The sequence below is a fragment of the Haliaeetus albicilla genome, chromosome 13, assembly GCF_947461875.1.
Source record: "Haliaeetus albicilla chromosome 13, bHalAlb1.1, whole genome shotgun sequence".
NCBI classification, from domain to species: Eukaryota; Metazoa; Chordata; class Aves; order Accipitriformes; family Accipitridae; genus Haliaeetus; species Haliaeetus albicilla.
The window spans coordinates 29,089,264-29,113,301 of record NC_091495.1 but is presented as its reverse complement, the minus strand read 5'-3'; the positions used below and the strand labels follow the sequence as shown (position 1 = coordinate 29,113,301).

The 24,038-nt window shown below is 42.0% G+C and overlaps 1 protein-coding gene and 1 long non-coding RNA gene across 2 annotated transcripts; one reads left to right on the top strand and one right to left on the bottom strand.

Annotated features, from left to right (window-relative positions):
- Window positions 1–769: 769 nt before the first annotated feature.
- MAP1LC3C (microtubule associated protein 1 light chain 3 gamma) lies at window positions 770–2,801 on the bottom strand. The gene is made up of 4 exons (XM_069800640.1): window positions 2,704–2,801; window positions 2,565–2,620; window positions 2,311–2,417; window positions 770–1,301 (listed from the first exon to the last, which is right to left on the bottom strand). Exons 1-4 carry the CDS (start codon window positions 2,762–2,764, stop codon window positions 1,091–1,093), a joined length of 435 nt encoding a protein of 144 aa, XP_069656741.1. The 5' UTR covers window positions 2,765–2,801; the 3' UTR covers window positions 770–1,090.
- Window positions 2,802–2,928: 127 nt separating this feature from the next.
- LOC138688850 (uncharacterized) lies at window positions 2,929–21,775 on the top strand. Its single transcript, XR_011327656.1, has 4 exons — window positions 2,929–3,065; window positions 3,234–3,394; window positions 18,587–18,754; window positions 21,584–21,775. It is a non-coding gene; the product is annotated as an uncharacterized lncRNA (long non-coding RNA).
- Window positions 21,776–24,038: the final 2,263 nt, after the last annotated feature.

The following is a 24,038-nucleotide window of genomic DNA, read 5'->3' as shown; positions in this document are numbered from 1 at the left end:
ACATTTACAACTTTCCAATACACTCCTCACATATGAGGAGACCAAGAAAGACAGCTTGAGCTATACTTTAAGCCTCATGTCAAGTGTTCCTTTAATACATATTTAGAACCAAGTCGGTATGTTAAGATGAATTACCATCTCACTACATGACAGTTTTGACATTTTCTAGAGACACCAGTATACCTCTTAATCACAAGGTACATGATATAGCTCTATCCATCCTTGAAAGAAGGCTCACTGAAGTCCTTCAGGGGACCTGACAAGCAGATGCCTGTAGGGGATGGATATGACAGTCTATCTACAGAGACCAGACTAGCACTATTCAGAAGTAAGAACAGACTCTTGAACACTTGATTAAACTACAGGTCAAGTGATGCTATGTGCATTTAGGTTATGCAGACTAGCAATCAGTTTTGCTTATTTAAACAAGTAGTTGTATCACAGATGCTCATAGTGTTTTCTGTAACAGCTGATGGCGATTTATCCAGGTGTTAAACTTCACACTGCATTTGAACCCTGCTCTAGCACTAGTACAGTCTGCTTAATCTTGCAGCTCAGATATCCAGCTTAATGAGCCATTTATAGGTATGGTTTTGCTCCTTTGTGACCAGACTTAAGCTTTGTTATTCCATTAAAAAATTCAGAGTGGCTGTGCAAGCAATGCTTCATTTAAGAGGCATTGAGCTTAAATTCTCAGAATTATTCTAGGACCTTCTCCTAGACAGACTTTTACAGTCTTTCCCCAGATTAACACTAACATTCAACTCAATACTTAAAAGCTCCTTTATTTTAGGCTTAGGTTTTACGGACACCTTAAAAATCAGTTACATAACAAAGATTGATATTGCAAAAAAGCAGAGGTGTAGTTCCAAAAAACCCCATAGTGTCTTCAAATACAAAAATATATATCCAAGTTATTATCTAGGAAAAGTGTACCACCATAGTCTGCCTTAAGCTGGTCCTGCCAGCTTTTGGGTCATTACTCCCCACTACAGAGCTCAAGAGCTCATATTGGAAGGAGCATCTCCGAGGTTCATGTCACAGGCATGATTCATAGCAAACTGCTTTGCTGCAGCACATGGACCCAACCTTAAGTTTCTTGAAGGCATTCCATAGCTTTCCCTTGAGCAGTGGGTAAAGAGCATCCAAACATCTCCTGGGAAGCATATGTCATATACACAAAGCCATCTTCATCTTTGTAGTCCCTGTACACTTCTGCCATTGTCAAGGACATACTGGCTAGGCTTTTGTTGTTCACCAGCAGGTAGAAAGCTTGTGTAGCAGTTAGAGCCATCCTGCTTCTAATTGGAGAAGGGAGGAGAAATAGAGGATTAGCAAATTTAAGAAGGCTTCAACTTTAGTCTATGAAATGTATTAAGCAGAACAGTTGCATGAACTATGTACAAGAAATGCTGTGTAAAGTCATTATGTGGTTTAACGTCTTCATCAGCAGGAAGTTAACTGTAGGTTTGGAAGCTGAAAGGCTTGTGCTCTGAGGAAAGGCTTACATTATTAGACCATGAGTGCTACTGATCCTGGGCTTTGAGTTCCCAATTACCAGGGAGAAGTGCTGAGTAGAAACCAAAAGCTCCTGCAGTACAGCTGTAGTAAAGGATTGCAGCATGGTCCATTATACTTATTAGAAAGTCTACCTTCAAAAGAAGAATCCTTTTCAGAGACAAAACATATGAGGATCAGGACCTAAGTTGTCCAAGAGACAAAAGCATCTTTTACAGAGGTTCTCCAGACTCCCGAAAGATCTTTTCCATACTTGAAAAAGCATGCTGGAAAGCACACAGCTTTTATACTTTGTCAGAGAACATGACTAAACACTCTGGGAGACTTCTTCCCTGTAGTGTTTTATAGAGAATAGTATAGAAGCACATTTCATGCCACTCACACCCAAGAGTTGCTTTGAACTTGAGCAAATTCAGCAAGGTGCAGGAAGAGAGCAAGGCAGTAATAGCTACAAGCAGAACAGAACCACAGAGCCCCGGTACCAAGTTCATTGAGCAGGATGAAAGCAGAAAGGAGCCTGATACAGTCTTTACTCACTACAGTTGGGGGAAGAGAGAAGACGACTTTATGAATCCAAAAAGCATAGACCATACTTTTTCCCCAAATGAACCTGCAAAAACATCTGTTGATTTTCTTTAAACCCTTGCAAGAGAGGGAAGCCACTACTAATACCTTTATCCTCCTCCCCACCAAAGAAAGCAAGATGTTCCAGCACAGCACTAGAAAATACCGGCGTAGAGAGCAGCAGCAAGCCCCAGCTGCAGCACAGACCCACAGGTGCTCACTGCCTACCTGATGATGGTTATGAACTGTGTCATGGTCAGCTCCTCGGGAACAAGAAACTTGGTTTTGTCCAAGAGAGGAAGGTATTTCTCTTTATGGTATCTCTCAACAATTACCTGTTTCAATTAGAGTCGCACTTAGCAAAACCTAAACCACCCAGGGTCTGGAACATCCTTCCCCCCACCCTCCGCCGCTTTAGAGAGGATCCCAACGCTTCTTTTTAAACAGCGGCAATAACCTCCGAGAACAAAACAGCCATTTACCGGGATTTTCGTGGGGAACTTCGCCCGGATTCCTGCTACTTCTTCCAGCCGGGTGGCTACGCGGGAGAGAGGAGAAGCGTTACGCGTGCGCGCAGCCCGCCGCCGCCGCGCAGCCCCTCCGCGCACCCGCCGGCCCTACCGAAACTCTTCCTCAGCTTGAACGGCCTGGCCGCCTGCGCCCCGGGCATCGCCTGCATCATCCTCCTCCTCCTCCTCCCTGCTCCGGCTGCTGCCGCCGCCGCCCCCCGCCTCTTATGGGGGCCGGCGCGGGCCCCGCCCCGCCCCGCCCCGCCCCGCCTGCCCCCCGGTCGGTCCTAGCAGCATCCTTTCTACTCTTTGCTTTCTTTGATGAAAGTTATCCAAACTGCGAGGCATTTTGCATGCAAGACGACATAAAGCTTCAGTGAGAGGTCTCTGCGCCCCTGCGGGGTGGTTGCAGGGTGCAGCTCAAGGCTGGGCTGTCTCCATCTGTCTTCCCTTTCCAGACGGCCAGTCCAGAAGGTCGGTTACACTCTTTGTACTTACAAACTGCTTTCAAACTATTTCTTTGGGTTTAGGAAAAAAAAAACCAAACACCACACCTGACATTTTTCATCTCCTCAGGCTCTCAGATTCCTTATTTTCTGAATGACTTGGGAGGTGAGTTTTAACTCTGGCTTTGTCTCCAAGGCACGGTTGTGATTTCAAGGGTTTCCAAGCAGACTTCAGGTCCACCTATTTGCCAAATATGAGGAGACAGATTCCCTGCCTCTTGAATTGCTTGTTCACCTGCTTTTACTTCAGCTGTCAAGACGGCTTTGCAGCCAAACACGGCTCAGCAAGGAGTAAAGGTAACTCAAGGCTGGCTGTTGTGTATATAAATCATCTCAGCAGATGGCTGGAATTGATCCTCATTACTCATTTGCTTTGCTTATCCCTTTAATATATAGTCGTTTTCATTTTATTTGATCTACCAGGCTACAGGCAACTGGAAGTTACTAAGGTTTATGAGTTATGGCTTAGGAGTTATGGGTTTGGCTGCTTTTTCAAGGTAAAATCAATGACTGTTTCCTAAATTCATTTTGAAAAGGAACATCTCTATTATTAAAGTGTGTGTGCACTATGTATGCATATGTCATGATTTTCAACCAGCCTTTCCAGGACAGAATTTCCAGTGGCTGAAGTTGTTAGTGCTGCTGAGCTGTCCTTTTCTCTTCATCTGGAAGTGATGAGCTTTAGCCACAGCACAAGATCCCCCATGTGGCACTATGAATTTAATTGCCCAGAGAAGGCAAAATCTTTGATTTGAGGGGTTCTCAGCAAGAGCTCTGAACTTGGAGAGAGGACTTGAGTCTACGCTGGAACGGTTTGGATATAGCTCCTCCTCGCAAGCAGACCTCTGCATCAGGGCAGGTAAGCCCAGGGGTGCGCTTACAAAGCTGGGTCTAGCTTAAGTTCTTTTGAGTAGAGGTAGGGTGACAGACTGGGGAGGCGTGAGCGGAGGAGGACGTGTGCCACAGAACTGACACAATGCCATAACTCAGTCTGGTGAGACATGTATTTAAGAAGATGAAGGAACAGAAGAATAACTAGAAGTGTAAAGAAACTGCATAGAATTAACATGCAGCACAGGAACAAAGCCCACAGGAGGCAGAAGGATGTGTGGAGATCACGGAGTGTGTCTTTGGAGTTGTGGTCAGTGTGGGGCTTCCCAGAGCTGTTCAGGAAGTGGACCAATTCTTCCACACACCCCTGTGGGTCTTGTTGGTTTCTGCCCAGTAGATCCAGTAGAAAGATCTGTGATCCATTGTGTGTAGAGAGGACGGAACCTGCTGCACCAGGGCTCTGCTTTCTGTGTCACCTCTCACTGCACACAACGTGCAAAAGCACGGCTCCATACAGACGTCAGCAGCCCCGCTTCCAGGGAGAGGTGGTTTCTTTTCATAACCATAAGCTCCTACAGCAGCTGCTAAAGAGAAAAATGAACACCTGATAAGAGGGTGAACCGAAGAAGAAGAATTCCCAGTGAGCTTGGTGATCAGTTACAGCTCTAATGTCTGTGAGATCTGAGAGTAAGCACAAAGCCAGGCTTTAGTTAGCATATGCTAACTAACAATGTAATATGTTACATTTTCTGGAGGCAGAGAGAAAGGCATATCTAATGTGTGTCTGCATGGCACCTGCACTTGCTCTTGCATTGAAATACCCAGTTTCAGACCCAAATGTGGAATTTATTCCTTCCTCTCTCCTTCGCTCAGAAGCTTTTCTCACATGCACATAATTAATGAACTGGTAGAGCAATTTTGTGTAAAGAATGGAGTACTCATGGGACCTTACTGAAACAGAAATGGAAGGACCAAAGGGAGTTGTTACTCTGCTTTTACCTGCTTAAATGTCCAAAGACTACACTCATAGGGGTCCCGTAAGTCCCTGAACATTAAAGCACAAACTTGGAGTTGCGTATCTTATCTAGTCCAGTTTCATTGCCACATTCATAGCCTCTTCCAAAGTCCCAGGTTTGCAGCTGTGTAACTGAATTCTGATATATCCATTGTCTCTATACTGAAGTGATCCCAGCTTTTGTGGACCTAATCATACAGAGGCTGGCTCAGAAGAAGTTAGTGTAAAAGCAGCAAAGAAACAGTCTGTCCTTCACATTGTCCCATTCCACCTGAAGACATTAAAAAACTTGTTTCATAGCCACAAGGTCGTTTAGTACGGGAATTATTTTCCCTGTGCAGGAGGGTACAGGGTGTCCAAAATTTGAAGATTCTGTAGTTTTAGCTTCAGTAGGAACGAGGGAGCTCCTGTGAAAGACAGAATTCCCGTATATGAAGAGAGTCTGAAATAAGCTGGTAGGAACTTTTTGGAAAGGGACAAACAATTTGGTTTGTCCCAGAAGTATTGCTGAAGCCTGAATGTGTGATACTGCCGCAGGGGAGGAGTGAGTCAGCTAATGACTGAGCAAATGACTGAGGGCTTTGCTTCCTGACCAAGTGAGTGGGTGCTTCTTTCATAGACTTTCTAGCACATGTGACTTGCCCATCCTAAAATTTGCCTGCTTTGCCAGCCAATTCATTTTACATGTTCAGTTTTCACTGCTTAACCTGTTTCTTGTACTTTTTCATCCCAATTTCCTGCATTTTTTGGAAGATGGGTAGGGAAGCAGGGGTAGAGTCATGAACAGGCTCTAATGTAAGGCCTTTTTCTTAGACTGTTCTGTTTCATTCATGCTCACGTTGCTCAGAAAAAGGTCTTTATCGGTGTTAGAGAAAAGGCCTGAAGAGTTAGAAAAAGTACTTTTCCTCAAATTGTTCTTGTTTGGTAGCCATTCGTCATTGAAATCATATAGGTCTGTATGGATATGCAAGTCTCCCTGTGCTAAGCAAAATATGACCACCTCAGAAAAACACAAGCCTGCTCTGAAGAACTCAAAATCTGAATTTCCCAGTCAAGATAAAATGAGGTAGAAATAATTATGGCAGCTGCAAAAATCCAAGATGCAAAGAACGCATGCAACATTTTGAACACAATTTCATGAGGAAGACTGTGGTACAAATGATAACTGGTTCCACATTTTTGGGGCACAAATGCATTGAGATGATCACAGGACCACCCTGCCTCTTACAGAATTAAAAAAAAAAAAAAAAGCAGACAAATAAACATCAATATTTCATATGTGATTTTATTTAAAAACTAGACAATCCCTCCCTGACCAGCTGCCTTTACACAGCTGAATGCTGCATGCTAAAATCACGCTTCCAAAGCTTTCTAGTAACAGCTGCAAGAAGAAAAATGAGATGTAAAGTGCAGAGTGCTTGAGTAGAGAGGGACAAGCTGCTTCTGAAAGCGTCTAGCCCTGACACTTCACAAAGACAAGATAATACCATAACACTAACTTGTCCGGTGTGGCTGTGTATGTACATCCAGTTGCCATCTAGTGGATCTGTAACTTAGTATTTCCTTAGAGAGAAATGCTAAACACCTCTTTGAATGGTGAATTCTCCTTGAGCTTTGTGAATTCTCCTCTGTTCTTTCCTGCTCTGAAGCACGTTTGAATTATATTACTGTAGCATGTATGAAAGTTTGAATGACATTATCTGTGATCTGCTATGGCTTGGGTTGGTTATAAGCAGCTCTGTAACATCATCAACAACAAGGTGTAAAAGATTCTGAGGGTTTTGCATCAGTGTATTGGAGTCTCTTTCTCCCCTCCACAAGTGCTTTTCAACACTCAGACGTGTCGCAGAGGCACAACGACATACCCAAAAGCAGGCACCTACATTTCTCCAAGTGCTGTGAGATGAGCAGCACTGCTTTCGGGTGGACCTGTGAGCTATTGTGGAGCTGAGGATCAAGAGCTGCCTATGTTAACAAGAGAATTTGATCAGACTGCTCAAGTAGCATGTGTGAGTGCTACACGGCTCTAGCCAAGATTTTGCCTGTTGTAGGAAGCATACAGCTAAAATCTGGTAACTGCACCACATTCTGCCTTCAGAAGCCTCCCCGGTGCTCTCTGGCGCTACTGTACCCTCATGGTTAAAGGGCCTGGGAGGTTTAAGGAATAGGAGTGTTCAGAGGGCTCTGACTTCTGAGCTTGGGGAATTGAAGCCACGGTAGTTTAAAAGTAATCACCTGGCTGCCTGCCCCTCCTCATAGCTGGAGGCTGCCTCCGCAGCAGGGGCAGCTTGTGCCAGCGCCCAAGAGCTGATCCCCTGCTTGGCTAATGCGCAGTACAGTGGCCAAGGGCGGGCAAGGCGTCAGCACCCGTCCACGCCTGCCACTCCTGCCACCAGGGCAGTGATATCCAGCACATCGGTAAGGTGGGGGCAGCGACGTTTTAAATTGCCAAAGCTTTATCTGCCAGACCTCAGGAGGCAGGGCTCCCAGCCTGAAGCAGGCCTGAAGCTTGTTAGTCTGTTCTGCCAGGCTAGCTGAACAGTGTGATACCTAATGAAGGCAACCCCAAGGATCAGACTTAGTCAAGAGAAAAACTCAATAAATATAAAAATGTGGATGGCATTAGAAGTGATCCACGTTCCAGTGGAAGAGGTTCGTTCCACTGTTACATGGTGAAAAGCACTCTAGTACGCCATAAACTGAGATGAGCTTTTCTTCTTAAGTCAGTATGCAGGTGCTACTGAGTTAATTCCAGTGTAGCAAAACTTGGATGACAAACAGGGCTTTACTCTGGCTAGAAATTCCATCCAGCACTTAATAATCCTGAACACAGGCGGATACGTAAGCAAGAGAGGCTGAGGGATTAAGGGCAGAAGGCACAAACCAGTTATGTGTAGACTAACAATTTAAATATGAATGATAGAGTGCTAGAGGGACTGAGATTTATTTATTTAAGCAGCCTAACTGAATAGGAAGAGAAACTACAGCATGATGTTTTAGGGAAAAAATGTGACTTGGCAAAATGAAGGCTTATTTGTTGTACCGAGAAAGCCTATGAAGTTCTACAGTATTATGCATAGTTATCTGAAATACATGCTTTCATGAGGGTTGTCTCTAAGTGAAAATAAAATAGTCGAGTCAAGAGCAGTATGAAAAGCCCTCAAGCAGTCAGACTCAGCCAGCCAATTTAATGGGTTTTAAAAGAGCCATCCTGAATATTTGCATGCCCCCTGAACATGGGTAGCTACAGATAGGGATTCCTTTGCCTCCTTCCTCCCTTCTAGAACTCTGAACCTGTCTCTATTTCTCCTCCTGTGACACAGAAGCAAACCCACACTAGTGGGTAAGCCTGAAGTAATGGTGTGCCAGTAACTGACTTTCTGAATTTGTGAGTCTTTATACCAAAAATCTAGCTGCAGTATTCTTATGTTTTAGGGCATACTTAGTCCTGTATCTCAGATTTATGGTCCAAACTCACCTGCTAATAAGACTCAGAACACAAACTGAGCCCCTCTCAAAATGCTGAGGTAAGTTTAAAAGTCACCAGTGGTATTTCTGGGTTGGTTGACTAGTGTTTATATGTACTTTTGGTTCTTTGTCTCCTGATTTTTTAACCCTTATGTTGAACCTAGATCATATCTGTGATGGCTTTTTGGTGTAGCCACAAGGATTAGAAATGAGTTCTGTTACTTTTAAATGAGATACGACATGACTGTTTTGCACCAGAGCTTGGGATTCTGACCTTAAAATGTGTCTTCTGCAAAAGAAACTTCAGTTAGGTTCATTTCATCTCTTCTTTCTTTCTTCCCTTTAACTGTCCTGCTGATGTTCAGCTCATTGTGATAGAGCAGTTTCTTTATGCTAGTTTTTGGTTTCAAGTGCACTAATCATGCTTTTCTTGAGTGCTCCATCTTCCATTTAAAGATATTAAGACCTTTCTCGGCATTAATTGGTTAAATTCTCAACCATATTGAGAACGCCGTGTAGGCTGAAGTATAGTGAGGTATCCTCAGTAGTTTTTAAGTTGTTCCACATGGTAAGCACTTCTGTTTTAGCATTTTAAATTTGAGAAGAATTTGAGACCTAGATTCTCAGTAATTTTCTGCAAGTGTTGCTCAAATTGGAGATTCTAACTAGATGTAAACCCTCCCTCCCCCCAAACAGTGACTTTTCTTGAGGAAAGCTGGTATAAGCTGGCAACCTGTTGGTCCAGGTCCCTGCAGATACATGTTTGATTTTCTGTTTCCTGCTACACTAGTGGTTCACCAGCTTTCTGTCCCACAGGGGCTGAGCTTAACGTCTAGAAAGATGCTAAAAAGGGAAAAGCATAATTGGATCCTCCTTTCCAATCATCTGCTCTTTTTATCATTGCTAAGAAGCAATGTATTATGTTTTCTATCTACAGAAGAAACAGAATTGTTGTTCTTGCTATCCAATTTCTTTGGTTATCTTTCTGAGAAACCAAAGAAATGTTCCTCTGCATGGACAAGAAACTTAGTTTTTCCTTGAGGTATAGTGCTTCAGTTAATGGATTTCCTTTTGTAAAATATCATAACCTTCTGTAGTCGTGGATATTTTACAGCTAGCAATAATTGAATAATGCTGTTCGGAGTTTCTTGACAGCAAGGCCCTTCTGTGGGATTGGGCCTGGTTAATGAGTGCTGTTGCTGAATCACTGGCATTTTTGGGAGACTGTGCATATTTGCTTGTTATAAGGGAATGCTGGTACCTCACATGCATACCAGCAACAGTTAATGCAAAGGCATGATAAAAAGGGAAAAGTCCCAAATTTAACTCTGATTAGAATTTACTGAGCATCTGTTTGAATAAATCCGATTTTTTGGACATCTATTACGGGCTGGAATTCTGCGAACACAGTTTGCCTCTTTTGTTAATGTGTCTCCTGTTTGATTTGGTAGCACATTTGCATTCTGTCTTGCTGGTTTTTAGTAGTGCTCCTACTATGAGTACAGATCTCTGCACTTGTGCCTTGGTGAGAGGGAACCGCATCCAGTGCTCTGCAAAAATGGATTTAAAAGTTACCCTTTGTCCATACATGATGATAATCTTGTTTGAAGAGGTTTTCCTTTCATATAGGGTTTTAAAGCATTTTCTCCAGTATGGCTGAGTTGTTTTCAGATAGGATATCAGTGGCTTTATGTCCAGCCTGTTCCTGGCCTCCCTGTTGAGGCTGCCAAGAATGTGTCAGATGGTGCCAAAAGTAACTACTGGGTTTTGGTTTGTAGATGCTGGAAACTGGTTTCTATTTTAACCTTCAGAAAGGGTGTTATAATTCACAGAGAGCAGAGGATTTTGAAAATAGCTTTAGCATGTCCCTGTGAAGCTGGCAGCTTTGTTGTCATCTTGCTAGAATGCCTGACAGAAGGGTCAAGAGAGTTGAGCTCTCTTTCAGGGTGAAAAGCATGCCTCACCGGGAGAGCAATGCAGTTTCCAAGAGTGCCTGGGACCCTTGGGTATCTCCCTTTTCAGGTGCATGTTAAAGAGGCCTGATCTCTACTGGGAAATTGCTCTGCACTTAATGAAAATCTGGCCTCTTAAGGTGCCCACATTAGGTACTCAGAAATTGTGGCTCTCAGGACTTGAAGTCCCTTTTAAATGCTTTCAGCAGAAATCTCTAAGGCTTAGACAGGTCCAAACCCCAAAACTATAGAAAAGACCTCTAAGTATAAAGGAAAGATTGAGTTCCTGCTCTACAAATTCAAGACTGTCCCTTAGAAATCCTTTTTAGGGAATTTTGTAAGATGTTTGGAAAAATGCCAAAATTAATGGATGTAAGAGAGAGGGATATTGCTTAGCTATTTTAGAAGGAGGGCCCCTAGATAACTATTCCCAGTGTCTCTACTTAATTATGTGATCTTCAACAAGTTCTGGAACCATGGCAAGCCCCTGAGCTATATCATATACTTAGCTGCATAACAAATGGGTTGTGGAGCTCAGTTAATACTCATGTGCCATGAACAAAGTTCTGTAGAAATGCTAACAATTTATTGAATATGAAAATGCTGACAAGTGCTTTGGACTGATAAGGGATTTCTGCAGATCATAGCCCAAACATGTACATTAGCAGATGTTCAAAATCATCCACTTCAGGAATCTTAACTGGAGATGAATAAGTCCACAGTCTTCTCAGGTTCTGTATACGGTCAATGGAGAGAGAGAAAAAAACTCTTGCATAGGATGATTCAGTGTCAGTGCTCTGAACTGCTTTCTGCATGAATCCTTCCCTTTACACTGGCCACACTGAGTGCTTGATTTGAGTACCTGAAGTAGGTACTGTGAATACTCTCCAAAGAGCTCAGCCTCACAGGAGCGGGCTTGAGTTCTGCTCTAGTTCTCTTTCAGTCAAATTTCCTTTGCCCAATAACACATAGGTTTGCTCAGTTCTTTAGTGCTATCAAGTGAAATTGTCACAACAGATTATACCAATGGAGTCCAGCCTATCTATTTTGCATCTTTAACCTGCGTTTTGGGTAAAACTGTTATACAGAATGTGCCTGGATAGTTTAGAGAAAAAAAAATATATAGCCTCGTACCGCTAACTATCTATGGGAAATGGATTTATAATGAAGCATTGAGGAACAGTATGTGTAAGATGCAGGTGGGATAGGAGACACTTAACAGAAGTCAGACTGGCAAACCCGAAAGTGCAAAACACTGGCTTGTTGCACAATTCATAGGCTTTAGTTTGTGTGACTAACGTGTATGCAGTAGATAAGCCAATTCTTCCTGACCTTTGCAGTACTGTGGTTGCAGTGGGCAATCTTTACAAAGGGATGAATTGTTCTTAAACCACATATGGAATATATTGCACGAGGGGGCTGTTGACTATACAAAACATGTGCCACTGTCTTGCCTTTTGTCTTCGTGAGCAGACCTAGCTGCTTTGGAAAGCAGAAGGCTTTCATTACTTATTTGCTTTCAGGTTCCCTACCCTCTTTCAAACAGTACCTTGAAAAGAAATACAATGCTAGTTTCACAGTGTAGCGGACAAGAGCTGAAGGCAGGAATAGATCTACAATTGTTACTGCTGGTGACTGTGGCTATACAGTGGTTGCCGGCAACAGAGAATGGCCTTTGCCCAGACACCCCTGTGATTGTAAGGGGAGACTCTCAGAAGAATAAGAATCCTGCATAGGAAATACAAATCAAGAGGATTTTTTCCATGTTTTAAATGAAAGATTAAGTAAAGCAGATCTGAGACCTGGTGAAAGTCCCACCCTATATAAACGCATAGATAAACAGGATAGATGTGATAGATGGCAATTACAGAGTATTGAATGGCTCCTGTTGGTAACCTCAGGGAGCCCATACTTAAGGATCAAATGACTCACAGAATTGGTATCTGGGCTGTTCAGTACTAGGCTCCTGGTATGGATCTTGCTTATTGTCAATATCTTATATCAATTTGTCTGTGATGAAGACTATTGGAACAAATGCATAGGACAGTGCCACTTTAGTTTCTACTATGCAGTTTCCCCTGAGTAGTATAATTTTTGATAGAGAGGGCAAGAACCAAGTGTAAATTTTCCTCCAGTTTTAAAGAGGATCTCTCAAACACAAGGTTGAAACAAGTGGTTGTGGACAGGCATTAGATCCGTGGAGCCTTCTGGCAAATGTAAGTCCTCTCCCTTCACATGCAGACTTGGGTGTTTGCACCAGCATGATGGATGTTTTATGCTGCTACTTAAAAGACTTGTAGTCTCTTGGGCTCAGTAGCCAGAGTTGTTCATCTTTAAAACTGGCTCTGCTTGCAGGCTGTGATTTTTCTTCAAAACAAACAGATCCAAGAAGGTAGTGATCAGGCTATAGAAGGACACATTGAACTTTTAGAAAGAAAAAGCAAGAGTTGTCCTTCTTATTCTGTTTCAATATATCCTTAAATATTTCATCAGGTGGTTTTCTATGTTATAGTATTCTCTCCTGAAAATAGCTTTACCTTTTCCTTTAGTTCTTCACATACTGACTGACTTACATTTATCTGTGTGAGCAGTATCATGCTACACTGAATTATGTTGAATATTGTGATCCTGAAATACAAATACTGAAGTGTATTTACATACATCACTAAGCGCTTATTGGGAAACTAAGTTAGCTTTGTAACAGCTGAGGCATTCATTTGCATCATCTTTTCACTGTGGACAATAAAAACAAAATTAGTCAGACTCACTCTTGCTAATTGTCCCTGTCCCTTACATAGCATTAGGTCCATGCCACTGTTAAGTGCAAAAGCTGAAAAGAAATGTTCCATTAACGAACTTTTCTTGCCGTTGAAATTTCAGTGTCCCCAGTGAACTGAGTTAAAAAATTGTGTTCTTGTATTTTCTTTATTGTAAGATGAGATGCTGTAATCACATAAGACACTGCAGGTTTTTGTGTATAGACTAATATATTTAAGTATATATTAGTATATATAATTCTAAGTATATACTTATACACAGAGAGACATGTATATATGTACGTTATTTCTTCTTTTTCACTGAAGGTTTGTAGTCAGATATACACAGTGGATTAAATAAGTTGCTATGGATGTAAATGATACCAAATGATTAAGCAGCCCAGCTGCCTGTGGTCAAATGCAGCATCTCACCAAATGCTACTCCAAAATAAAAATTCTTCCAAGGAATGATTTATAATTTAGACCTGTAAAAAGTTTTCCTGGATAGCATTTCTTTCCCATGTGTAATGTGGTTTGAAATCTGCTTTCTGATCCAAATTTCTGCAGTTGTCTCTGAAATGGGCTTGGTGAGGGATGGTGGCAAACCGCCTAAAGATGACTAGATATTTTGCCTCTCTAACATATGTCTCCAGAGTGGTGAGTTAGTGTCTAGCATTATGTTAATGTCACAAAGTAAAGGAAGTGGCGCAAGAGAATCACTAATCAAAAATTGCTTGAGCTGGACTCACAGAAGAAGAGCTAGGGAGCCACCTGCCCAGACTGGATCCTCTTCTTCCATGAAGCCTTAAATCTCTTCTCAGAAGAGATCTTGATCAAGCAGAACAACCTTTGAGATTTTTTTTCCTGAACAGAGGCAGAATCAAAATGTGTTGAAAGCTTTGATGAAAACAGATGTGTGTTGAGAAAATCAAAATGTCAGGGTGGGTCAGAGTGAGACAGACTGTCAGTGTGGTGGTGGGACACTTGGTCTAGGATATAGAAGGTGCTGGAGCAAGCCTCTGCCCAGAGGAACAAAAGCAGAAGGTTTTCATCCTTTATTATTTTCAGTGTCTCTTTTTGAGACCCTCAGCATCCTATGCATAGTTAAGTCCCACTCATCAGGATACAGATAGGTGAAACCTCCTCTCCTCTCTCATGCCAACACAACTTCCAGTGCAGTGCAGTTTGGTAACTCCTTGTGAAAACATTCTTACCATTAAACCCCATGGAGCTGGGCATCTTGCCACTTTTGTGTGGCTTTTTTTTTAGCTTCCCATAACTGAAAGTACAGGTAAATAACCTAGGGCAGCCCCAGTCCACTGTCTGTCAGCTGGCTATAGCGCTCTGGCACCATGCGGTGATCGTTATAAAATCATACTTTTTCTACCAATGGAGAATTACTCCAGGAAAGGTTTGCCTTGTGTGAAGGCTCAATTCTGAGACTCTGGATTAATTTCCTAGCTGTGCTACAGCCTTCCTGGGTGCCTTCAGAGCCTCTTTTTCTTCTGGCGGGATTTTCAACCCATCTACAGGAGAGAGGTGCCAAATTCCTCATTGGTACTTTGTGCAGTGATTAGCACAGTACTACTTTGTCCTCATTTGGAATATGCTTGGTATCTTGAAATCCAGAGAGAAAGAACTAGATACTATTACTTACTATGCTTAGAATAGGGGATAGCCTATGAATATTCTCTATAGAAAACTGATTTTGAGAAGGCTGTTTTTCCCTTAAAAACCAGAATTGCACACTGTGACTTGCACATGTACTTTTACATTATGGACTAGGTAATTTTTGTCAGATTGCTTTGATAATGAATAAATTCAAGGAGACTGAAATCTGTTCAGACACCTAGTAAAGGCACAAGAGCAAAATTCATCAAGTTAAAGGTTTACAATGCACTGCTTTTTGTGGTTCAACCCATCCCTGGTGGTCAGAGGGTCTTCCACTCTGATATGAGAACCGTGTGAAACACGCACACATCAATGATGCTCCTGGCTGTCCTCCAGCCAGTTCAGTGCAGATGGCAGCTTCGTGTCTCTCTCCCTCCTCTCCCTCAGGTGTGCTGCAGCAGTAGCCTTCATGCAGCAAGGCCTGAGTCTCAGTCCAGCCCCCCTGTTCTTTTTCTAGTTGTGGCCAGTATAAATGGCCATATGTAGCTAGTATAAATGCACTGTATTTAAACTATGCATCCACTACCTTTGGTCTGACCCATACCTTTTTTGTCCTAAAATTGCTAAAATATCTAAGGAAGAATATGAGAACATGAAATGATACTTGTCCATCCTCTGCCATTTGAAGTGCAATAATGTCCCAAGTTGGGGATAGTACTTAATATCCTCAGGTGTACTTTCTTCCATGAATCTGTCCAGTAGCCTTTTGAATTCATGCTGGTATAAACTTAAGTATATGCAACAACATGCTAGCAATGATTCCTACAACTTAGATACATGTGGTGTGAGGAACCACTTCCACTTGTTTATTCTGAACCTTCTGGCTGTTAGTAGTTTCATCCAATGATCCTCCATTCTGATACTGAAGGAAAGGACAATCATCCCCTGTTCACACAGTCTGACATACCAATCATCTTTATAAACGTTCCTGTAGTGTGAAAACAAGACACTGATTTTATTTTTAGGTATAAAAGATTAAAACCAATATTTTCTACCTTGAATGATCAAATTAAGCAACAAGAAGTGGCCCGCCTTTTCACAGCACGCCCTGCTATTCTGCAGCTTCCAGATAAGACTGTTGATTTAGGTACAAGGTATTGCCTCTGTTTTCTAAATTTGAGTGCCCAAGTTAAAAGATTTTTGTGCACTCTTCTATTGGCCTTTCAGGGTTATTTAAAAAAAAGGGGGGGTTGGTGTCTCCATAACATTGGCAGCACTGACTCAGACACACAAGGAGCATGTCTGCAGAGGAAGAAGGTGTAGTTTTTCCTATAATCTGTTTTCTCACTATAACCCCACTGTGACAGACTGGAATGAAAACTCCAGAAACTTCAGACAGCCTCTGGCTCTGTGTAGAAAGTCTTGCCCTGTGAAACCTACAGGGGACATTTGTTTGTTTGCCTTATAGGCAGAAGACCATTTAGAGGCTGGGACTTTATTCCCTGAGCTCATTGCACCTCCGGAAAGATATGAACAGAATGCGAATGTGCTCCAGACTGATTTGGGCTCCAAACATGCAATGAGTAACAGGGTTTTTTTCTACCAGCTACCAGTAGAAAGTAGAGCCGTAAAAGGTCTGCCTAGCAGATGATTATATGAAGTTCTTTAAGAGACGTAGCACAAAACAATTTTTGCACAATACAGCATGTCAGATGCAGGTTGAAACAATCCAGGATGAATGTGCTCCAGCCTAAGGTTCAGGCATGGTTTATTTAGGATAATTGCCCAGCAGGGTAGTTGTCCCTTTCCAGACCACACTGGAAAGTCCAAAAGCACTAGAAGTATCATCTTGCAATATTTCTGAGTACCTCTATCAAGGTAATGAGTACCTTCAATTTTCCCTGGCTTCATTTCTGTGTTAGGAGAAATCAACAATCTGCAGGACCTCATTCTCTCTCATACTAAAGGGTAATATTCTTACCACAAAGCAGCTGGACTGCTAATTAAACAAAAAATCTTTTACATCTCCAAAAATAATATAGCTGAAAAACCACCTGTTAGAGAATTATATATTTTGATAATGGTTTTAAGGGGGGGAGTGGTGTGTGTATTATTTGTATTTTCTTCTTGTTTGCATCAGCTGAGTGCTAGAGAGCCCTCTTGTGCTGGGTGGTATACACACACTGTACAAAAAGAGCATCTTGCCATAGTTTCCAGCCTGAGCAGTGGAAAAGACACTTGTGTTTGTAAGGGGGCAAAAGAAACAGTAAGATGTCTCTGGGCAGTACGGGGAACAGTGGTTTTGGAGTGCAGCCAGCTGAAGCTCAGCCACTCTCTAGACATCACAGTTGAAGAGAGACCAGAAAAAGGTTCCTGATACTCAGGTATGTTATGGGATTTTCCGTAAATTGAAACTTCAGTGCCCATTGTTGTTAGTGCTATTGCAACTGCATGACACGTGATCCTGTATCCACCACCTTTCTCCCTTGTGTTGTGAAAACTGGTGCCTTCCAGATGAAGAGAGTAGGTTTAAAGTTTTGTCACAGACCAAACATTATTCGATAGATTCCACATTTTAGAGACTAACATTTCTTGCACTCAGTGAACTTTTGAGAATGTCCAGAGTCCTGAGGTAACCCTGTCTCCCTCTCCACAGATGTCTGCCCACTGCTGTCCCCTGGGAGACCGTCCAGGGAGTCTGGGAAGCCCCAGCCTTCAGTGACACTGATACATGGCTTTGCTGTTGGTATTAGGATGGAGGCAGCTTAGCTGAGCTGTTCCAGCGTCTAAGCAGCTTCCTGCTGACTGGAGGACTGGGAAGGAAAAAAGATTTCATCTGATTCAAAGTGAAACCCAATTCTGAAAAAGATAAATTTTCCCGTTAGCAGGAAACCCCCTTTCCTGGCTGTCCTCAGTTCTAACTTGGATCCTTGGGTCCTCTCATCTGAACTCAGGATGCTTGTGCTTCTTGAATTCTGTAGTTTCAGTACACAAAGGAGATGTATAAAGACAGTTGATTATGATTGATGTTAACGGGAAGTGCAGAAGGGAATTATCTGCATTTAAATAACTAATGTGTCTCCTGACACTGTTTCTCTCTAAATCACTGGGAAAGTCAGACTGGATATTAACAGATGGTGTTACATAGTTCCAGAAACAAATAATCTGACCCCTGTGGTTGAAAGGGAATTTACTCTGCCAAAGCCTAGATAGGTTTTTAAGTCAACAAAATATATGTGACAATTTCATAGATTTATACAATGTGTAGGCTAGAAGCAAAGGTTAGGTCTTTCACATCACATGTAACACAGACAATGGATTTTTACCTGGTTTCTCCTGTCTTAAGCCTCTTCTTACATGACAGTAGATTCTACCATATTATCAGCTAGCTCTTCAGGTCTGTCTTCTCCCCCACCAAACTTTCAGGTCTTCTTGTTTATTATACACTGTGCGTGTTTCAAATGTCATCACCATAGAGAATGCAGTATAATATTAGATAGTGCAAGTTTCAAGGAAATAACTCACTCATTCTTCCCAGCACTGCTAATGAGGGCACTAAAGGAGTTTCTCTTCCACCTCTGAACTTCAGACTGGCTGTCAGCTGTTGCACTGTGCTTAGTTTGGCTTGAAAAATTGAGTTAGATTTTTGTAACTGTAGCTTACAACTCTGTTCTGTTGGGCCTATTAAATGAGGGATGAAGCAGTGTCTTTAGTATGCTTTCCCATTAACATTTAGCCCTTGTACATTTGAGAATAAAATTTGTAAATTGGTATCAATAATATCTGTTATGTAGCTTTTAACTGCCTGGGTGCTACTAATTCTCACTCACTTGGACTTTTGTGCCCTAAGTCCCAGGATCATCACACAGGAAAACCCAGAGGAGAGTTGTCCCCCCCAGTACCCTCCCTACACCAAGCAGAAGACCCCAGACAGGGTTTTATCCAGGGACACTTCTTAAGCCCACTGTCTACTGTGGCCGGTGTCAACAGCTCCCTGTGCCAGCACTCCTGATCCCCAGCTCAGGTAAGCATTCTGCGTTTTCATACCTGTCTTTGGGGTGGGATCTGAGAGGGATGAGTGAGCCCTCTGGTGGAATTAGGATTCTTTATACCACCAGTCTGACTGCAAGGTATGACAAGGCTTTAAAGTGAATTGCCTTTGAGCTGTGAGTTGCAGAAGAAATCTTCCTCACAACATCTAGTTGCATCAGAAACTGTCCTCCCAGTCCCCCCTTCAATGCACATAAACCCATGACCAAAGTTGTGGTCCAAAGATGCTCCTTCAAGATGCTCAGTGGGTCAGATAGCAGATCTTGGCTCTCTTTGATGCCACATCAGCAATTCTTAGAGCAGGAGGCTCCTGCAAAATGGTGAGGGTGGTAGTTCCTGCGGGAGAGGACAGAGGGCTTCCACACAGCAGGGCAGGAGGAACTGGAGGAGGAGGAAGCAGCTTGGCCCCAAGCCAGAAGGGGAACTCAGAAGCTACAATGGCTGCTATGCCCCCAACAGGCTGGGAGGAGGAGGTGGGGCAGCTAGCTCCAGGTATCGGTGTCTAGGCTCACAGACATTGTGCTTGCCAGTCATGTTGACCGGATTTTCTGCATTTTGACCCCCAGGTGGCATTTTTGTCCCATAGGACAAAGTTCAGCTTAATCGTTATATTGAATCTTCCCCATTCCTAACATCTTTCTATTCCACTGTTCCTGATCTGAAAAGTTTTTGACTGGCCCCTCAGATCCTATCCCTCTTTATGTTCTTACAAATTATCAACCATCTTATCCTCATCAAGTAATAAAATTGTGTGCTGCACAGCTCACCTTTGGCATCCTTCCAAGCATGGTCAAGATTTCTCAGGTTTCCTGAAGGAGGTCATCATCATGGGCACACAGCAGTATATATGACTGCCAAAAAAGGCACAAAGGGCCAGAGAAGAGATTCAGAATAACCATGCTTGCTTAAAGGACAAAAGGCTGAATGACACATATGGGGAGTGAGTGAAGCAGACAAGCATTAAGGGTGCAGAAAGGCATCCCTCAACCCATCTTCTAAAGTAAGGGAGAGATGACACAGAGAAATTTTGGAAATTGGTTCCCCTTTAGTAAAGCCCTTACATTCACCCAATGGAAAAGGCATTGCTGTTTAAGCGCATTCTCCTTCAGCCAGCTTCTGGATCTGAATGCACAGCATGTTTGAACCTCCATTTGTGAGGAGACATAGCATCTCAGGTACAGGTGCCATCCTGGACACTCATATGGGGGTAAATGGCAGCTTGCTAAGATGAATAATGATAATAAAAGCAATAATGATAAATCAACCATGTTCTAAAACAAGCACGGCAGTGGAGAAGTAGCCCTTGTTGTCATAGCTGCCCAGAGATGGGTACTGGGCACGTGGATACCAACCATCACTGACTCCACTAGAGTTTGGGTATCCATAGAACTCAAAGGCTTGGATGACTTTGTGAATGACTCCCACGTGCTGTTTGAATGAAAACGGTTTGGAGAATGGCCATGGACACCTAACATGCTACTCTGTTTATGAGAGATTTGACCACCCCAAACTGGTTAGTAGCCAGTCGGGCTTCACATGGCATCTCAAGGTTAAAGCCGCTGTCTGACTGTAATAATGGCAAAGTCCTGACAACAGCTCATGGCAGAAGACAGTAATGGTGTCCCTTCACATCTCAAAAATTTGCATCCATTGCTGTTCATGACAGATCCTGATGACAATGTGGTCATTCAAATCCAAAAGTCATCTCCAGCAGCCAAGGCCATCCATTGCCCTTGGGCACAGTAGTCCTCGCGGGAAGGACACCCAGGCACATGCAGATGCAGAGGTCCTGCACTGTGCCGGAGGAGAGGCAAGGTGCAGAGTACTGACCTGTTGCGGCAACAACTAAATGTGAGCAAGTTAGCATTAAGAGGTGATAATCATCAGGTCTAGTAGCTGGCGGGCTGATCAGAGGTAACAGTTTACATGGAAGAACTTACTTAATGTCTCATTTTGAACCATTGGTAACTGCCGAAATGTGGAGGTCTTGGGAGTGATTCACATGCTTTTTGCCTTCAGGATATTTGTGACTGGATTCATAAACACAGGTGAATAAATGAAAGCAGGTACATGAGACATTACTGTGGCACATTACAAATTTTTGGTTTAATGACATTTTGATTTAAGAAACCCACAGAGTTAATCTTGATTTTATGCAGTGTAAATGCTTCATTTATTATATACTTCCCTGGAAACATAAGTTGTCAACATAAAAAAAGCTTCCTTTCACTTTTGTTCCTCCTACTCTTATAATTCTGTCTTTTATTTATAAAGCCTTCCACTGATGTATACACCATCTTATTTGGAAGCTTAACAACAGAGACAGCACAGTGGAAAAGGCTCTTTAACTAGAGGCTTCTGAGAGGCAGAAGAGAGGAACAGAAGGATGAGTGTTGGTCTTTGTTTACTGGAAGCAAATAAAACCCTGGTGATGGTCCCCCTGCCACTGCTCTGCCACTCCTGGAAGCAAGGAGAATAGTTCTTAGCAAAATACACATTTTCTTTGAAAATGTAAAAGGCCAAATACTGAGCATAGTACATAAGATGTCAGTGATTCACCTTCCTCTGTCATGTATGTGATTTTTTTTCCACACTGCTCACCTCCCCCCTCCCCCCCCATTACTCATTAGGCTTTGAACTCTCTTGTTTTCCCAAGCTGGCAAGCTCCTAGCATTTCTCTGGCTACAAATTATCTCAGAATTGTGGTGTCAGGATAATCAGCACAATATTTCAAACCTCTCTAACAGAAGAAAATACTTTGCAGTCTTAAACGCTTCTTTTTTCCAATTATTTTTTCTGTCAGTATTTTCAGCTTTATCATCATGTGAATGGAAATGAAGGACTCTTGCCCCCAGGATGCTTGTTAGAACTCCCAACAAAGGTACATGACTACATTTGCCATCGGCTTCTATGTATTTTGGCAATGGGACTGAGCCTAAGGATTTTGATGAAACACGCTACCAGCCACTAAAATTAATAATCATACTGGATACCAAAAAAAGGTAAACAATTTAGGTATTGCTTTTGTGTTACATTATAATTTCTGGATCATCATTTGTGTGTGCCATTAATGATACCTTGTAATTCTCAGTCCCCAATCTCCACCTTCCACAGTCTTCCAATATCTGTCATTCTCTTTCCCTCTGGAAATAACCTACTTACCATGTTTCTCTTGCACCAGCAACCCCTTTGCTCTTTGAAAACTAACTATTTTTTAAATATTGAATTGTCTAGGCAATATGTATTTAATTATATCCTTACCAATTGTTCTTACTTTGCATTCAACTTTGGAATATGATGCTTGTCTATTTTTCTAGATATGCTCGTTACCCTGATAACAGCTATTACCCTTCTTGTAAATCTTGCCTTCCATATAAAACAAAACATTTTGCAGAGGTGTTCCCTTTAGCAAGGGGCATTTGCATTGAAGCGTCCTTCAGCAAGACTCAACAATTGTAGGTTAATCCCACTGTCATAACCTCTACATAAACTTAATTTTCATGAAAGGAACGCAAAGCAGAGAAAGACAGAAATAAGGAACAAAAATTTAAAGAAGATATAGCGTCTTTTTATTACTTGAATAACTCCAACTGTAAAGAATACAAAGTCTGCATAAAACGACAGGATGTAACAAAGTGAATGTAATCTGCAAATAAAAAGACATAGCAGCAGAAAATATTGAAGAGGCAATCACAATAACAATTAAAGTTAATGAGAACTACTAATAACACTGTTGGTAGCTGAAAGTTCTCAATAGTGGTCTAGCAAGTGGAAGTATCTGTGTAGAACAGCTGTAAAATAAATCCAAACATTAAATATTTCATTAGGTATTTGATCCTATTTGATTTTGGGGACATATGTTGAGAAATGATAATGTGGATAGATGGAGAAACACCATCAAAATTTGATTATCCTAAGAATCTGCCTTGGTATATTTACTGCGAAAGAAATGTTAGGAAAAATGACAGCCAACACTGATTTTCTTACAATGGATATTTCATTTGGGTACTGGCAGAAAGAAAAAAAAGAAGTAGTTTGTACCTGTGCTCTTTCAACATATTCTTTGGCAAGTTTTGCTTTACCTGGCCTTGAAATATTTCTGAAAAAGATAGAGTCTATTTTCATGGATCTGAGGGTACACCAATGATGTTCCCATTCAGGGACAACAAAAGCAGACCATTCTCAGAGATCTTGGGAAGCTTGGGTAATGCTGGTTTAAAATTCAGTTGACAGAAATGGAAGTTTAATGCTACACGCTGAACAAAAGATAATAGTTCTAGGAGAAATACTAATTTATCTGCAGAATAGGAACTTGAACAAAGGTATATTGAAATTATATAGCGGTTTGGAAATCCTATGTCCAGTCTGGCTGCTGAAACAATCTTAAGAGCTTTATCGTAGAAAAATACAAAATGGACACGAGGCCAGTCGCAACCAAGAATTTGAAAAATCTCAGGGATCAGAGAAAGCCAACACCTGTTCTGAAAGCCTCTGATAACACCAGGCAAAACTTCCAAATGATACTTCTAAGCAAGGCCATAGGGCAAGACTTATGAAAAAGTAGGTCAATCACTAAAAATATGTAGCTTGTGCTCCTAGCACCTTAATAAAAAGTGAATAGCAATATGCCCAAACCAAAAAGAGCCTAGCACAGGTATGAAGAGCATCCTGTTTCTGCCTGTGAGACATACATTGGCACAGACTGCAAACCATTACCAGCAGTAAGAGATCAGCAGGCACTTTTTCTACTTTCAGTTGCAGTTGTATGAGTGGCAACCAGAATACAGACCTGGAAAAGACTTCAGCAGTAGCTGGCATTCTGTCTGTAGTTTTTGCCAGAACTGAAAGAAAAGACAGATCCTGGCATTTTAGAAGTAATTGTGGTGAGGAAAACTTCACTGGTCTTGCAAGGCATGGGTCACTATGCTATGTAGTGAGCCCATATTGATAGAATAGCGAAGTTTCAGAGTATCTTATGCAAGGCTCCGATTTTGAACTAGCTTTTGGTGCAGCCTCTCTCTGAACTTGACTAGAGAGAAACTTGTCACTGACAGGATGTGCCTCTTTACTCCATATCCTGTGTCTAGCAGTTTTGTAGGGAATAAATTCGGAGTTGTGAAAAGAATGCTTTAAAAGCTGAAAAATCAAACTCAAGTCCTTATTTGATTGTAGTGATTTACATGACCACACTCTTCAAATTTAACTGTCATGTGCAGAAATATCACTGATAACATGGGACTATCAAGAGAGTCAGAGTT

What these genes read in the sequence shown, in the direction of transcription:
- MAP1LC3C (XM_069800640.1), bottom strand. Translation starts at nt 2,764, where the DNA reads ATGATGCAGGCGATGCCCGGGGCGCAGGCGGCCAGGCCGTTCAAGCTG. An exon ending in CAAGCTGAGGAAGAGTTTCG is followed by an intron (nt 2,621 to 2,703) that starts GTAGGGCCGGCG and finishes TCTCCCGCGTAG; the next exon opens with CCACCCGGCTGGAAGAAGTA. An exon ending in AGTTCCCCACGAAAATCCCG is followed by an intron (nt 2,418 to 2,564) that starts GTAAATGGCTGT and finishes TAATTGAAACAG; the next exon opens with GTAATTGTTGAGAGATACCA.